Consider the following 14,872-nt stretch of genomic DNA (forward strand, 5'->3'; position numbering starts at 1 on the left):
ATTATTATACAATTATAATAACCTTATCATTCTTTGCAAAAGATATAGTGTGGGCTTCCATGTCCAGGATGCAGGTGATGGTGTCGCCCTGGGTGAAGGAGGGAAGCGTTCGGACCAGCTCCCCTCCGTGGTACAGGTTGCCACTGTAAGCCCGATACAACCACATGTCGGTGGTGGTGTGGTGGTTGTGATCTCTGACCGGCCAGCGTGAAACACCGATACACGTGCCCTCGTTTCCTCTGTTCTCTTTGGTAATGTAAAACTGCAGAGGCAAAATGGAAGAAATGCGTTGAATAATGAGGTCAGGATTAAATCTGCTCACTGATCAGTTAAAATATTTATTTTTACCTTCCAAATGAAGCACCCAGAGGTAATGCCAGTGGTTGCCAGACCATAGCCTTTTCCAACTGAACCATGCGACAGGATGTTCCCACTCTCCAAAGAACAGCACACTATCTTGTCTGGGTCAAAGGAAAAATCTCCAATGGGGATACACTCATCAAGATTGCCAGGACTCTGCAGAAGAAAACAGATACAAAGTAAAACAACATAATATAAGCAAGAAAGAAAGCATATAGCAGTAAAACGGACACTGGAGCTTGAAATGAATAAATTCTATCATTTAAAATGCATTTTAAACCATATTCACTCATTTGAAGAGTGTAAATCTATAAAGGGCATATTTTATTCCTATTATAAGCAAAGAATAAATAAATAAAAACACTGAAAACTACTAAATACTAAATTGTAATATAAATTAAAGCCCAAATAAAGTTTTGTTGTGTACAAAACATTATTGTAGTAAAAAAGATATTTTATCGACACACATATGCGCTCTTTTTTTAAATTTACATGAGAAGTCAAACCTCCCTGTGTGAACCTTTTTACTCCTGCCTGAATAACTGATTGAGCTGAAGCAACAAGAAAGGGAACAAATAGAATTTAAACATCAGCTGTAAGCCACAATTTCCTGGGTTTAAATCTGCAATTACACTCTTTGTGACAGCTAAAAAGACTTACTGCTGTAGAACAAAACACACTGAATTTGCTTAAATATTAAGCAAATTCAGAATTAGATACTTTTCTGACATGATGAATAAAATAGAAAACTGCTCATGCACATTGTAACACTGTAATTTAAAGGGCAAACTTTAATCAAACGTGTATTAATAGTGTTCATACCGCTGTCTCTTTTTCAATCGTCTCTTCAGAGCTTCGCTCCGCATGTGGTTCCTCCCACATATACACAGACAAAAGCTGGAAGAGTTGTTCGACAATCTAAAAGACAAGAATCAGTCAACACCATTGCTTATGAGAACATCCAACATCCAAGCATGCATCTCCAGGCTTTTCCTGAAGAGTTAATACTATGCCGAGTTAGTTCAGCTGAATTTTTTTATCAACATTTTGCTGTACCTGCTGAATCTGAACCGACTCGGAACAAGCGGGTAAAAGTCTTTCTAAAACATGGAATGCCAACAGCTTAGTGCGGAGATTCTGGAAGCATAGAGATCCTAAAAAGAACAGAGTGGTATCATGAAGCACTGCGACTAATATTGATTCCGGTTAATATTTTTAATGACCTACCTGAAGAGCACTTGGGTGAAATAATGGCCATGAGTGGTTCAATCCATTTAACGAAGGTGGAAAGTCTTTCCAATACTCTCAACGACAAGACTCGCCGCAGAAACACCAACAAATCCGCAAGCTGAGATTCAGTCACCTTACTGCTTTCTACTAAAAACCAGTAAGCAGAAATGCTCAAAAGAGGTTATTTTTTAAAGCAGACTGTGATTTGAAGATGCTTTAACTTGCAATAACTGGTTTCCTACGTATTTCTAATTTAACTCACCGAGTTTTGTGCTCCTGCTGTTGGTGTCCAGATTGGCTGCTAATCTCTCTGCTATCTGTTGTTGGTGGAGATTTTGCAGGAGGTTTAAAAGCTGCTCACACATTACCTCCATTAGAGCATGGGATACTTCCAAAGGTAGAGAATCCTCACAGGAGCTTTGGATCAACATGACACAAAGTAAAAGACAAATACCGGTGACAGTTTAGGAAAGTTTTTTTCAGGCTTCAGAGTCTCACCTTGCAGCTACTGTCAGTATCTGAAGCAGGCGGGCGCAGGCTAGTTTGACCGACCCACTGAGAAGCATCGATTCAGAGGTAGATGCAGCCAACCACCCCTGGTTCATCAGTGCACAGCTGTTGTTGGTTAACATGGAGAGGATTTCCAGGATGCCACATTTGATAATCAGCACCAGATCCACAGGTTGGTAACAAAAATTCAGTGCAAACATGGTGGCTAGGAGGAGGTGCTGGGAAGACCCTGAGAAGACAAAACACATCAATTTCAGCTCCCAGAGGAAAAACTCCTTAATGAAAACTTGGTGTGTCACCCTAATGTCCACCTGAGGGAATCAGACCTTTTTTGCTTTAGGTTGTGGTTACATTTGGAAATGTTTCCACAACGTTTCCAAATGCTGTAAATGCAGCAAGACAACTGCATTTAAATTTAATTTAGTTCAATTATACAGTACCAAATCACAGCATGCTTTCTCAAGGCACTTTATATAAAAAAAGGTTATTTCAACATGATCATACATACATTTCAATTGATTCTAGTTTTCAAACAATGGGGTCAACTACAATTGAGTATTTAGAATGACTAAAAAGTTGTATTTTTATTGAAAGAAACCCAGCAGATTGTTTGGAGTCATTGGCTTGCAGCATTCACAACTCCTGGATGAGCACAAAGCGACAGCAGACACTCATCTGAAAATAACTTTTATTCAAACGTTAAACATACTTTTAATATTACATTTTAAAAAATTGTTCTGATCAAATATTCTAATCTTCCTCAAAGTGACAACAAAAGTAGAATACTTGATGGTGGGGTCCTTGCTCAGTTGAGTCCACTTCTGGTACCGTTTTCTTAAATGTCATGTTTTATTACTACTTTATTCTTACTAATAATACTACTACATTTATCATTTAAATGTGAAACAAAATATACTGGATACCTGGATGGGCCTTTTCCAGTTGGACTCTCAATCTGAGAACATGCACCACTTGCTGGTAAAAGGAATGGGCTGCAGATTTTAGTGCTCTCTTTGTCTCCATAGAAGCTGCATTAGTCCCACACTGGGTTGACATAGGAGAGAAGCTGAGGTTAAATATTTTGCTATTCAAGCAAATCCTCAGATATCCAAGGCAAACAACATTTGAGGTGGTAAGTTTAATGACTGCACCATGTAATGCTGGGTCTCATAATTGGTTCCTGAGTGAGATCTGATGATTTGTGTTCCCAAGGCAAAACATCCAGACAGGAACTGGAGCTGCACAGACTGCAGCAAAGCAGGAAAGTGTAGGGAGACGGAGGATCGAGTGTTCTTCTCTTCCATCTTAGACAGGAAGGCAGACATCTGACAAAAGGCCTCCAGACGCATCTGATCAGAAAAACAGAGTTAGGCGTTAGCTATAACTTACAATCTTATAGCACTTTAAGTCTACTTCGGCTCCTGCATGTGTATCTCATTTGAAAGGATTGTGGGGGTGTGTGAAGCATAAATTATATTTTACAGCATGTAAATGCAGCAGAAACACATCCACACAGTGTGGCTGCCTTTAATCGCCACAGTGTAACAGAATCACTCCTTAAAAGCATTCACAGAGGGCTTATATTGTTATAGAGACAAAAAAATCTCACTTGCCTCAGCTCGCTGTTGCTGATGCATTATTGCTAAAGTGATGGATTTTGGATCTGCCTGCCCACAACTCTGTATTCCAGGAAAGGTTGGAGAGGAAGGTAGGAGGATCAAGCCTCCACAGGTGAAGTGAAACACCTGGTGAAGAATAGGCAAAGTGTTGTCGCTGCTGCGGGACATGGAGCCGCCAGGGCTGATGCACTGCCGCAAGCGATCCCAAGCTTCTTTCATTATCCCCAAGGAACACAAAGGTAAACCTGAAGAGGATGGAACAAAGGTTTTCCCAAAGGTTTAAATACACTCATCATTTGGGGCTTTTAACTACTTATCTCAGTGTTTGTTTGTTTTTTTTAGAGTTGAAAAAGCGATGGAAATGTTTCAAATTAACATGGATTTCTCAAATCTACATAAAGTCAAAATTACACATTTGCAGGCTCACCCCTGCACATAAATACACCAGCGCTAATATTTAATTAAAAGTATCTTAGCAATCTGCTAACATGCTGACAACATGCTTTTTAAAGACACCAGCAAGGTTCTAGCATTGAGAACGATTCTAGCTCATTTAAAGTCATTGTTTTTTCTGGCACAGACTTGGCTTTAAGCACAGTTTATACATTTTCAAGAAAGTTATGAAGTCGAGTCATTCCAGAAGCTTCATGTTATCCATTTGATTCACCCTGAAACCAGTTTTGCTACCTAGCTAGCAAGGGTAAATTTTCTACCTAGCTAGCGAGGTAAATTAGCAGCTAGTTACCAGTAACCACAACCACCTCTAGTAAAGATATTGGTGAAATTTTTGCACAACAGTAAAGTCCTGAGAGAAAAAAAAGAAACCTACATAGAATACATGTCATTAAATAATAATATCACAACAAAATTTAAAACCTGTGATTAGCATTTTTAAGGCCACCTCATGTTTTCTACGAATTTAAGACTTTAAGGCCTTAATTTTAGATGCACTCTGTATTAACACATTACTAGAATCAATTTCTCGAGCTCATATTCACTGGAGGTGATTGTATAATGTATTTATAAGATTCAACTACATCCTACAGTACTATTCCAACCAAGCTTAGAAGAGATTATCCTGTCTGACGACACCTTCTGCACTTTAAAGTATCATTTCAATGAAATTATGTTCAGACTTAAACATTCTCCACTCACCCATTTTATTTGCAGAAGTCCCAGGGGGGTTCTTGGACAGGTCAAACTAAATCATATGGAAACAACAAACAACTGAAATGATAAGAAATTTCAGAAGATAATGGGGGAAATATTCTCTCAGCAGACAGCTTACCTGCTTTCTTCCATGAAGAGACATAGTGAAAGACTCTGACGATAACCTCCTGAAGGAGGAAGGGATGATGCAGATGCTTACTTATCCAAGAAACATTAAAAACAAACACGCCCACACACACTGCAAACTCTACCTTGCAACAGTATTCACAGCTTGATTATCTTCCTCTTCACTGGGTTCTATCCAAGCAGGCCTGACTCCCAGCAAAAGGAAGAGGCATCGGGATATCACAAGCTGGCAGGCGGCAGGAAACGACAGACCTTCATCTGATTCACAGCGATTTTCCCACTGTTGTTTGGGATCCGGCTGTGTCTCCGGGCTGACCGGGCTCTCCATGCTGCTGGGGAGGGTGGAAGTGCCAAATGACTCATAGACCGTCACATTCTGCTGCACTTGCATGGCTTCCCGTGTTGCCATGAATGATTCCAAGACTTCTGCAGAGGTAGAAAACATTTAAGATCGTGATCGGTATCATATTACTGTGCAGGTTGAGTGTCTTTAACTGCAGGAGAAAATAGCAACCTATTAACAATAGACAGAAATAATGAGTCCAGACCTGACAAGTACATTCGACTGCTGCTAAATCGGTCATCTTCTGTCAGTTCTTCATGGTTGTGGTTCGCAGTCGGAGTCGGGGGCACTTGCACCTCCTGGTTACAGTAACCTACTGGTTGCTGCTCGTGATCTTTTCCGACTTGCTCCAGGGACATGCTCGGCTCTTCACTGTCAGCACTGGGACTTTGGGGAGACTGAGAGTTCTGCATTATACCAGAAAGAAAATACACATATATATATATATATATATATTTTTAGATTTAAATCTGAAACAATATATCAGTTTATATTGTTCGTCAGTGAATTTTTAGTAATGTTACCTGTTTGGTTGAGTCTTGCCTCTGAGACATTTTTGGAGCATTTTTAAGAGCCAGAAGAGAGCTTCTTAGTTTAAAAACTGTTTCATAGACCTCAAACAGCATCTCAGAAGGTTCCTCTCTGTTTCAATAAACATGGATAAATGGAGAATATTAGCAGATTGTTTTGTAAGCTCATCATCACACATTAAAAAGATGATACCAGAGAATTAACACAACACTTCAAAAGTTTCCTTGTGTGACGACATGGGAAAATCAATAGAAGTATGTGAGGAAGAGAACTGTGGACCTCATCTTGCATCTTGCTAACTGAACTGAAGGAGGAAAGGCTTAGTGTGATTTAATGTCAGACACTAAGAAAAAAATTTTTATATTGGATAAGTGGTCAAGTCATTGATCAGATTAAGATTCAGTATCAGCAAATGCCTGACCTTATATAACTGATCAGTATTCAGGACATCCTTAATATCATTCACCACACAGAAACTTTTGTTTGATAAGTACATTGATATGTGTGGAGTTATCTGACTCACCTGTCCTGCCAACAGGCCTCATTCTGCAGCCCTGTGTGTTTCAGGAGAGCAGCAAGACTGCAGCGGCAGACGATGGGCAGCAGGTAATCCTCAGAAGAACCTCCATTTTCCCATTCTGCTCTCACAGAAAACACAAATGAAGTGCAATAACGTCAAAAAAGCGAATTAATCAGAATTCTGACTCTTATTATGTAAATAGGAAATTTGATTTATACAAAATAAATATGCACACGAGTAAGATTACCTTTACCAAGAGCGTACTCCTCCATCTTCCACCACATGATGCCTGCAAGTCCCCTGGTGGAGCCCAGGGCCAGCTCCAGTAAGGTCCGGGTGTCCTCAGTTAGATTTAACTCCATCTGTTGGGCATCGCTGTTGCCCAGCAACACAACCTCGGTCAACCAAGCCATGGTAGAGTCTGCGGGAGACCATATCGCTTAACCCACTTATGAAAACCACAACTTGCATCAACATTTACAGCCGACCTTCCCACTGGTATGAAAATTTAATGGGCATCTGATACATTTAGGGACATTGTTTAATACATCTGTGACGCCTCATAATTTAAGAGAGGTACATCACATAAAGAAGATGATTTGCAGAAAATTCTGTGCTACCGGTACCTCTTAATTTTCTAAGCTGAAAGATTTGTCGTTTTAACAAACAGATTATAGGGACATTTATATAAATAAAACAAATGATGAAGCATCTGCTCTGTGCAAATGATGCGTTAAAAAAACTGAAGAATAAGTTCAATAGTTTCCTACCAAGCTGTTCAAAGTCCATCTCCAGACCATTCCTGAGAAGGACGTTCGATAACCACGTCTCTGACATTTTCTCATGGAGGGAAGGCGGTGGGCCTTGCACCATACTGCCAAGGCACCGTCCAACGGCCAATGCTACAGATCGCTCCAAGTCCAGTATCCAAACCCATCTGCACTCCTCCTCCTGTTGCTCCTTTCCCAGCTTTGGGCTTTCCTCGCTGTTTTCTACAAGATAATCCCTCTCATTATTAAACTAGACGTATATGTATCAACTGAAATGACAGAGAAACCTATAGAAATAATAATTCTGGGTGAATAGGAAAAGTAAAGGGTAATTGAACTGACGAGAGGAAGCTTTCTGAGCCTCTACTCCCAGTTCTTGATCCTCCAGGAGGGACGTCTCAGGCAGCAGGCTGTTCAGATCATTCAAGTGCTCCAACAACGACATCAAATGGTTCAGTAGAGGTTGAACGGTGTCCAGTGGCAGCAGCAGCAAGGAGTACATTGCCTGGCACAGCAAGCTACCCGCAACCGAATGGTACAACACAGCTAGGACCAAAGGTGAGACAAAAGAAGAGGATTGAAGTCATTTAGCACACTAAAGCTACTGTGAAAAGAGAAAGAGTCCTAACACCAAATCGAATAAGCTTCAACAACAAATTTGGTATTGCTATTATTCTTACTATGCAGCTTCTTAATTATCTGTTTGTCATGGGAGCTCTTTTTCAGCAGCTTAGTGGATCTCTTGAGAGTCTCAGTGGCGCAGGGAAGCAGCAGGTACAGATGCTCACGCAGCAAGGTTACACTGCCATCATCCTTTCAGGAGCAGAAAGAACCGAATTGTAATCCAAATACAATAACTGGCTAAGAAAAATAAAAATGACAATGCTTTATCAAAAACAAATGGGCAAAAAAAAACATTTATAAATGAGCATTTCTGGATGTTTATTCCAGTAACACTGGCCATTTGAAATGTACATACACTTTGCAATATGTGTTTAACTTCAGGCCATTAATTACAAATTCAGACTTGCACTCTATCAGGGAGGACTGATGATACAACTTCAATAAATTTTAAAACCAGGGATTAGATGGACAAGTTTAAATTTATTGTGGATTCCCAACAGGTTAAAATTAGACATAAAGTTTCAAGTATGTACATGCAAAACAACTAATATTTGAGGTAAATGTTATGAAGTAGCGTTTTGACCACAAATGTAATGACGAGAGTAATTAACAAGCCTTTGACTTAATTCTTTAAAACAATTAGCATTTCACACCTACCAAAGGTAGAGTAACCCTTTAAATGGTCAAAGTTTGAAAATAATTTATATACACTAAGCTTATGCAAACTTCTGGAACAACAACTTTTTGTTGTTCTGACTATCTGACTAATTTAGTTTCTTACCTCAGGACTGGACTGAATGTAGCAGTGGGCGAGCAGGTGTTTGTGAAGTCCTGACAGCAGCTGGTGGAACTGAGAAGGAGGATCATTTTGTCCCTCACCACCTCCACATAGCTGTTTGTCACTGTTTTTCTCCAGTTCTCCAAACTGCTGCTCCTGTATGAACACACATAGGCAGATGCGCAGCACAATCACTGTCACATTACCACATTTATGTTGCATTTTTAACAAAAGTGCTGTTCCAATTATAAAAAACTTATTTCAACTAAAAGATTAATACATAAAGAGTAGTTTCCCCTTACTACATTACTGAAACTATCAGCACTACATTTCATGATTTAAGTTCTACATACACAAGGTCCTTGAATTCGTACCGTATAAAAGCCAATGCTGAGCAGCAGCGTTCTCAGCAGGACCTCCGCTAAGTGCAGTGGGTCATAGGCATCAACTGAGCTAGAGGAGGAGGGAGGTCGGGTCGATGCAGCGGGCGTTAGTGGAGGTCCGAGGCCCGTCACCTCTCCAAAATTGCTGTAACCTAACAGAGAAGCTACATGGCTCTGATCCTGAAGGCTGCTGAGGACCATGTCTAGCTGCAGCCGCTTTAAACAGACACAGAAAGACACTTAGAGGAGGAACAGTTTTCACAGTTACATATTTTCGCATTGTTCTAGCACTCTTTCACACATGCAGCATTCCAAATTGATAAAGTGGTTAGAGAATCTCCAGCTGCATCAAGCCAGATAGCAAAAAAATAAAAAAATAGAAGCTCAACCATTATTTTCCTCCATATCTCCAAAGATGACACAATAAAAATATGTGGTGTTTGTTTATATTGAACCCTCTTTTCTCTGATACCCCAAAATAAAACGATGACTATATGCCCAATAAATAAATAATTCTTTATGATACTTATACATACCTGGCCTTTGGAAAGAATATTTAAACTCTGTGGGCCTTGGGGAAGGAGGGAAAGGAGCAGCTCAGTTCGTTCCCTGAGAGGAGGCAGCAGCAGGGAGGCACCAATGGACAGTGTGTTTAAAACTGCCTGTGTAGCGACAAGAAAAGACAAAACATCCAATATTACCATTAACTGCAGTGCATGCAATAAAAAATATAAATTAAAAGCATAAAAACCTCTCAGCAAAAATACTACACAAGCCGAAATCTGGCCTTTGCAGGGTATTTGAAACATGACCTCTGTCATGGGACATTAGCAGGATATCTTTTGGCTGTTGTAAGTAGTGAGGCACTACCACTAATAAACACTTTAAGCTTATCAGAAACATTTTTAACCACTGTGCAATTGTCTGCTCCTTCTGATGTTTAAAAAGAAACTAGGTGTAGCAAATATGCCTCCATTCAAACTACAAACTATTGAAAGGCAGAGCACGACCCTGATTTTCACCCACATTGACATTGGACTTTTGAAGGGGAAAAGTGATCTGTGCATCTACTGTAGGAAAATGTATAACTGCTGAAAATTAAAATTACAATATTGATAGGGATTAACTCACTTTTTTATTTTTACTCTCTGTAAGAGTTAGTACGTCAGTCACTAAAACTATACATCTGGTATGGGCATTAAGGGTAGTTTGTTCACCCAACAGACTAGTTTGTTCACCCAACAGACTAGTTTGTTCACCCAACAGACTAGTTTGTTCACCCAACAGACTAAACATGTTATTGATATGCGGTTTGAATCCATGACATAATCTCTTTGGCTACCAAAGTCAAAGAGTTGTTGTTTTTTTTTTTTGCAATATTCTACTCATTGACATTGTCATGAAAATATTGTGCAACTCTGATCTACTCTCAGAACTATATTAGAACAGAAACTCAGATTATTTACTTGTTGTATGGACTCTGGTATGTTGGTGTCTATGAGCCTGAACAGCAGATTTCTCAAGGGCCTGCCCTGAGCACCAAGAACCATGGCTCCTGTGCCGCCTGCATGAGCCAAGGACAAGTGGATGGACAGCAGCTTCATGCACAGCAGAAGGAAATGATGGTGATCCCTGAGGAGCAGAACCAGACAGCTTTAGAGGAGGGGATTAAAGGAGCAAGTGAGGAAATGTGATTGTCAACATGCCCTTGTGATGGAGGTGAAGAATTCTCCACATCCTCTACTTTAACATCTTATGCTTCTCAAGATTCAAATTTCTGAGCTTTCAACAGATTTTATGACATACTGGATATCTGAGTGGGTCAAATTTCAATCAAGAAAAAATATTCCTGAAGTTTGATTGTAAGTTAGCAACTTAGTAAAAGGTTTTTTTTCATGTCACTTTTTTAGGCACTTACTTCGAACAAGTTTTAATATTTATGCAACTTAGATTTGTAAAATCTGGTATAGATCATCTGGTGAAGCACAGTTTGCGATCTATTACAACTTTATTTTGTTTGTCAAAACTAAAAATTGCGATGCTTGAACAACAAGCTAAGTTGGTCTAGGGGCAAAAAATAAATGATGGTGTATTTATCTGTGACTTATATCAGTAATCCAAAAGCATGTGGACAAATGTAACAAAATAATAATAAAAAAGAGTTGTGGTGTGGCAAATCAATGAGAAAGGGTATATACAAATCTTAAAAAACCGAAAAAAAAATTATTTTTCAGAAATTCTGTTTTTTACATGGAAGAAATTGTAATAAATTCTGGAAACCCATCAATTTTTCTAAATATAAAATGTTATGTGTCCCATATTTATCCAGCCTTGGATAAAATCAAATTACATACTTTTGCAGGCTTTTTAAGCCTAGTAAGAACCTTTGATTGTATGCTTTGGGCACTGAACATAGTAACAAGTTAACCTCATACCTTTTAGATACAAATGGAGCCGGGGGTGTATCGTTACCAATGCCGTCACAGTACATTTCTAGGAAGTTGCGTAAGTAGGTGAAAGTGCTTTCCTCCAGGTCAACACAGAAGGGTCTGTGCCATGCCACGAGTTGCCTGGACAAAGAAACAAAGCAATCTAAAAATCCCAGGGAAACATCTCCATAGATACAAACACAATCCACAACACAAAGGAAGGATTTCAAATGGCAGATACTATGAGTTGGTTTTCACTAAAGAGACAGATCCTTTTAGTCACTGTTCACCTGTCACTTGGAACTGCAGTCCACGCGAGACTGTGAGAGGTGCCAGCTGTTATTTGCTGAATCGAGATGCCCTCTAAGCCAAGCACCTTCCTCGGTTTGGTTATTGGTGTAGAGGTGTGGCCTTGCCCACACTGGCCCATCGTATTGTTACCCCAAGCATACACTTCGTTCTCTGATGACAGGAGGACACGTTTCGGTGGTCTTTAGGCATTGTGTAGAAATCATTTAGTATGAAGCAGCAAACTGGTGAAGATTTCTCACCGTGAGACAAAGCCAGACAGTGGCTGTCCCCACAGGAGATGTCTATGATCTTGGTGATGCCCAGGTCTTCTATGAACCTGGGTCTTAATGAGGTTGTTTCAGAGGAGCCACAACCTAAACACGAGCCACAGCCCCAAGCAAACACCTGAAGGTACAGCACAGGTAAAAACAAAATACATACAAATGATGAAAAAAATAAATGCTGTTAATGTTTTCCGATGTAATCAGGTAACTGATTTAACAGTTCCAGTCGAATTTCTGGGATTGGTCCGTATTTATTTATTGTATTTCACTTTCACATTGGGGTATGCAGATTTCAGAGTCTCGTTTCGGAGTTTATCATTAACGTGGTTGACTGAGAACAAGCTCTGTTAAGGATGACACCAGCTGGCTCAGTCAAAAAACTTAAAGATAATGCATAAAATACATTTTAATACATTTCTGTCATGTGCTTTTTTACATAAATTGACATTTATTAAACAGCGTTAACACCGAAGATTAACAAACCCTGTCTAAAACTGACCGGGTCAATCGAAAGATGTAGGTCGGCTGAATCTTACTTGTCCTGCAGATGTGAGGGCTAGAGATGACTGGCTGCCTGCACACACTTTCCTGATGATAAATCCATGAAGGGCTTCAATGACCTTGGGACGATACACACGATTCGTGTCTCCATGGCCTAGTTTACCTGCAAACATGAGTCATACTTCACAATTTTACTGCAGCTCAAAATGCTCTCATCATAAAAATGGAGACTGCAACTACAACACAAAAGTGCTGATGAGTTAATTTCACAAAAATAAGCAGAGTTTCTGATGTTCATTTATGAATAAAAACTGTATTTCCAGGTGTTTTCAATCAAAATGTCAATAAAGTGGCGACTTTACCATTGTCTCCGCCACCAAAGGACCACACCGTACGTCCATCCTGCGCCACAGCAATGGTGTGGGAACTGCCACATGTTACCTGTCCCACTCCACTGATATCCCTCACCAGTGTGGGCATGTTTCGACTCTGGCTGTCACTGTGACCTGCACCAGACACACCAGGTAATCAGAAATTCGTTGAAAACTTCATAATTGTTGAGATAGAGTAAATCTGAGTGTACCAAGTCTGCCAAAGTCTCCCTCTCCCCATGTATAAAGTTCTCCATCATTGGTAACGGCGGCACTGTGTCTGTAGCCAGCAGACACGCATAGAACAACCTGTAAGAAAAAGCAGAACATGTCAAAAACATGCTGGAACACGTAAAAATATAAACACATAAATAAAACCAGACAAAAACAGATGTATAATTCCTTTTGTCAAAAACAGGTTGCTTTTCTGCAGACTCACTTTTCCTGACAGCGGTCCTTGTATGATTTTGGGGTATTTCTGTGTAGCACTGTTGCCATGACCAAGTTTTCCATATTCACCATCACCCCAGCTGAACACCTAAAATAAATTTGTGTTTATGAATTGAATCCAATATAAAAAAACATGCACATGAGTCACTAAGTGCAAACATAGGTATAGTAATGTAATGCCAGTTGACAACTTCAAAAATAGCAATGCTCATCTTAAATATGCCCAATACTTCATTCAAAGGGCTTTATACCTCTCCCTCCACAGTGATGGCCAGAGTGTGTCCATCCGAGCCCTTGGAGGAGGACACTTTCTTCATGTTCCTGTGTGGCTCCAGCACCAGTTTCTTGGGCATGGACTGATTGTTGGAATCCCCCAGACCCAGACGGCCATAGCTGCCTTTTCCACAGGCTTTCACCGAACCATCAGCAGACACAGAGAAGGTGCAGTACTGGCCTGCCTCAATCTTGAAGGAGCCCAGAGTAGACATTAGACGATACACCAAGTTTTAAAGGTGGAAATTGTAACATCTTTTTCTTACTTAGGTCACAGGTACTGCACAAATTAGTGAACTAATGTTTGCTTTGGCATTAGAGGTTGTGTAATACTAAATAATAATACAAAATACAAAATACAAAACTAAAATGACATGAAACAGCAGAGGGGCAAAAGTAACCAGCACATATTTGAAATATGATGCGTGTCACAATTCAGATATTTAAAAAAAGGGAAACGGTTAGTGCAGAATATTATGCCAGAGAATGAAGTGAAAAATCTTTATAGACTCATGACATCCTTTTCATAACAGAAAAGAAAAAAATCTAATTATTTGCATTTGTCAAACCTACCATCTGAGCATCACTGAAGCCCTGGGTCACTTTTGGCAGGAGGATTTTCTCCAGCGTCCCCTCTGCCAGCTGATGGCTGCTGTTGCTGCCCCAAACGTAAACCATCACCGTGTCGCTCTCTGCACCGGGAGCAGCTGTGTCTGTGCTGCAGGAGCACAGGCAATTCGATGCCAGGTTGCATATCTGTGAAAGTGGAACAAGGTACAGTTAAAGTTTAGGTATGTTAATGGAACAAATTTGTCTTATTATTATCATTGTATCATATTGTAGGAATCCATGCTGTGTTTTACCTCCTCAAACAAGAAGAGAGCCGCCTGGGAGAGTAGACAAAGTCCATCTGCGTCCTTTGTTAGCACCTGAGTGTTGATGGGATCCCCACGGAAACCCTATAAAAATGGTTTATTTTCCACATTTAAATACAAGGATGTCTTTAAAACACTGCACTGTGTTCATGAAAACGAAATCCAGATCATGTTTAAATCTCCGTTTGCTTTCCAGCTAAGCCGTTTGATAAATACAATGGATAAAAATAATTAATCAAAAAGATTATTACGCTGGGTACATTGCCTTATCGCATCACCTGGACAAAGTATTATATAGAACCTGCTGGAAACAGCTATCTCTGGTTATCATTTGTACAAAACTACTGCAAAGCTGATTAGGATGATTCAATATGAATAACTGTGGGGGACAGGAAGACTGGCTTAGTGTTAATCCTTATTTGCACACTAATGCA

The 14,872-nt window shown here is 39.9% G+C and overlaps 1 protein-coding gene across 7 annotated transcripts in view; it reads right to left on the reverse strand.

Annotated features, from left to right (window-relative positions):
• Positions 1 to 14,872, reverse strand: part of LOC102218858 (probable E3 ubiquitin-protein ligase HERC1) — a 44,448-nt gene that overhangs the window by 23,649 nt on the left and 5,927 nt on the right. For 6 of the 7 annotated variants that reach the window (XM_023338880.1, XM_023338881.1, XM_023338879.1 and 3 more), the window contains exons 3-36: positions 14,427 to 14,522; positions 14,137 to 14,319; positions 13,542 to 13,754; positions 13,280 to 13,378; positions 13,053 to 13,149; positions 12,832 to 12,975; positions 12,505 to 12,632; positions 11,945 to 12,089; positions 11,684 to 11,855; positions 11,400 to 11,534; positions 10,431 to 10,596; positions 9,501 to 9,626; positions 8,956 to 9,180; positions 8,585 to 8,737; positions 7,860 to 7,992; positions 7,522 to 7,725; positions 7,180 to 7,401; positions 6,657 to 6,830; positions 6,413 to 6,527; positions 5,883 to 6,000; positions 5,564 to 5,765; positions 5,141 to 5,441; positions 5,008 to 5,056; positions 4,875 to 4,920; positions 3,714 to 3,964; positions 3,252 to 3,449; positions 3,024 to 3,144; positions 2,089 to 2,329; positions 1,853 to 2,007; positions 1,588 to 1,737; positions 1,417 to 1,514; positions 1,183 to 1,278; positions 349 to 516; positions 23 to 262 (exon numbers count right to left, since the gene is read on the reverse strand). In XM_023338880.1, coding sequence (XP_023194648.1) covers positions 23 to 262; positions 349 to 516; positions 1,183 to 1,278; positions 1,417 to 1,514; positions 1,588 to 1,737; positions 1,853 to 2,007; positions 2,089 to 2,329; positions 3,024 to 3,144; positions 3,252 to 3,449; positions 3,714 to 3,964; positions 4,875 to 4,920; positions 5,008 to 5,056; positions 5,141 to 5,441; positions 5,564 to 5,765; positions 5,883 to 6,000; positions 6,413 to 6,527; positions 6,657 to 6,830; positions 7,180 to 7,401; positions 7,522 to 7,725; positions 7,860 to 7,992; positions 8,585 to 8,737; positions 8,956 to 9,180; positions 9,501 to 9,626; positions 10,431 to 10,596; positions 11,400 to 11,534; positions 11,684 to 11,855; positions 11,945 to 12,089; positions 12,505 to 12,632; positions 12,832 to 12,975; positions 13,053 to 13,149; positions 13,280 to 13,378; positions 13,542 to 13,754; positions 14,137 to 14,319; positions 14,427 to 14,522 — 5,364 coding nt within the window. The remainder of the gene's footprint in view (positions 1 to 22; positions 263 to 348; positions 517 to 1,182; positions 1,279 to 1,416; positions 1,515 to 1,587; positions 1,738 to 1,852; positions 2,008 to 2,088; positions 2,330 to 3,023; positions 3,145 to 3,251; positions 3,450 to 3,713; positions 3,965 to 4,874; positions 4,921 to 5,007; positions 5,057 to 5,140; positions 5,442 to 5,563; positions 5,766 to 5,882; positions 6,001 to 6,412; positions 6,528 to 6,656; positions 6,831 to 7,179; positions 7,402 to 7,521; positions 7,726 to 7,859; positions 7,993 to 8,584; positions 8,738 to 8,955; positions 9,181 to 9,500; positions 9,627 to 10,430; positions 10,597 to 11,399; positions 11,535 to 11,683; positions 11,856 to 11,944; positions 12,090 to 12,504; positions 12,633 to 12,831; positions 12,976 to 13,052; positions 13,150 to 13,279; positions 13,379 to 13,541; positions 13,755 to 14,136; positions 14,320 to 14,426; positions 14,523 to 14,872) is intronic. The other variant, XM_023338878.1, reaches the window with a different exon arrangement.

The sequence above is a fragment of the Xiphophorus maculatus genome, chromosome 8 (assembly GCF_002775205.1).
Source record: "Xiphophorus maculatus strain JP 163 A chromosome 8, X_maculatus-5.0-male, whole genome shotgun sequence".
Classification (NCBI taxonomy): domain Eukaryota; kingdom Metazoa; phylum Chordata; class Actinopteri; order Cyprinodontiformes; family Poeciliidae; genus Xiphophorus; species Xiphophorus maculatus.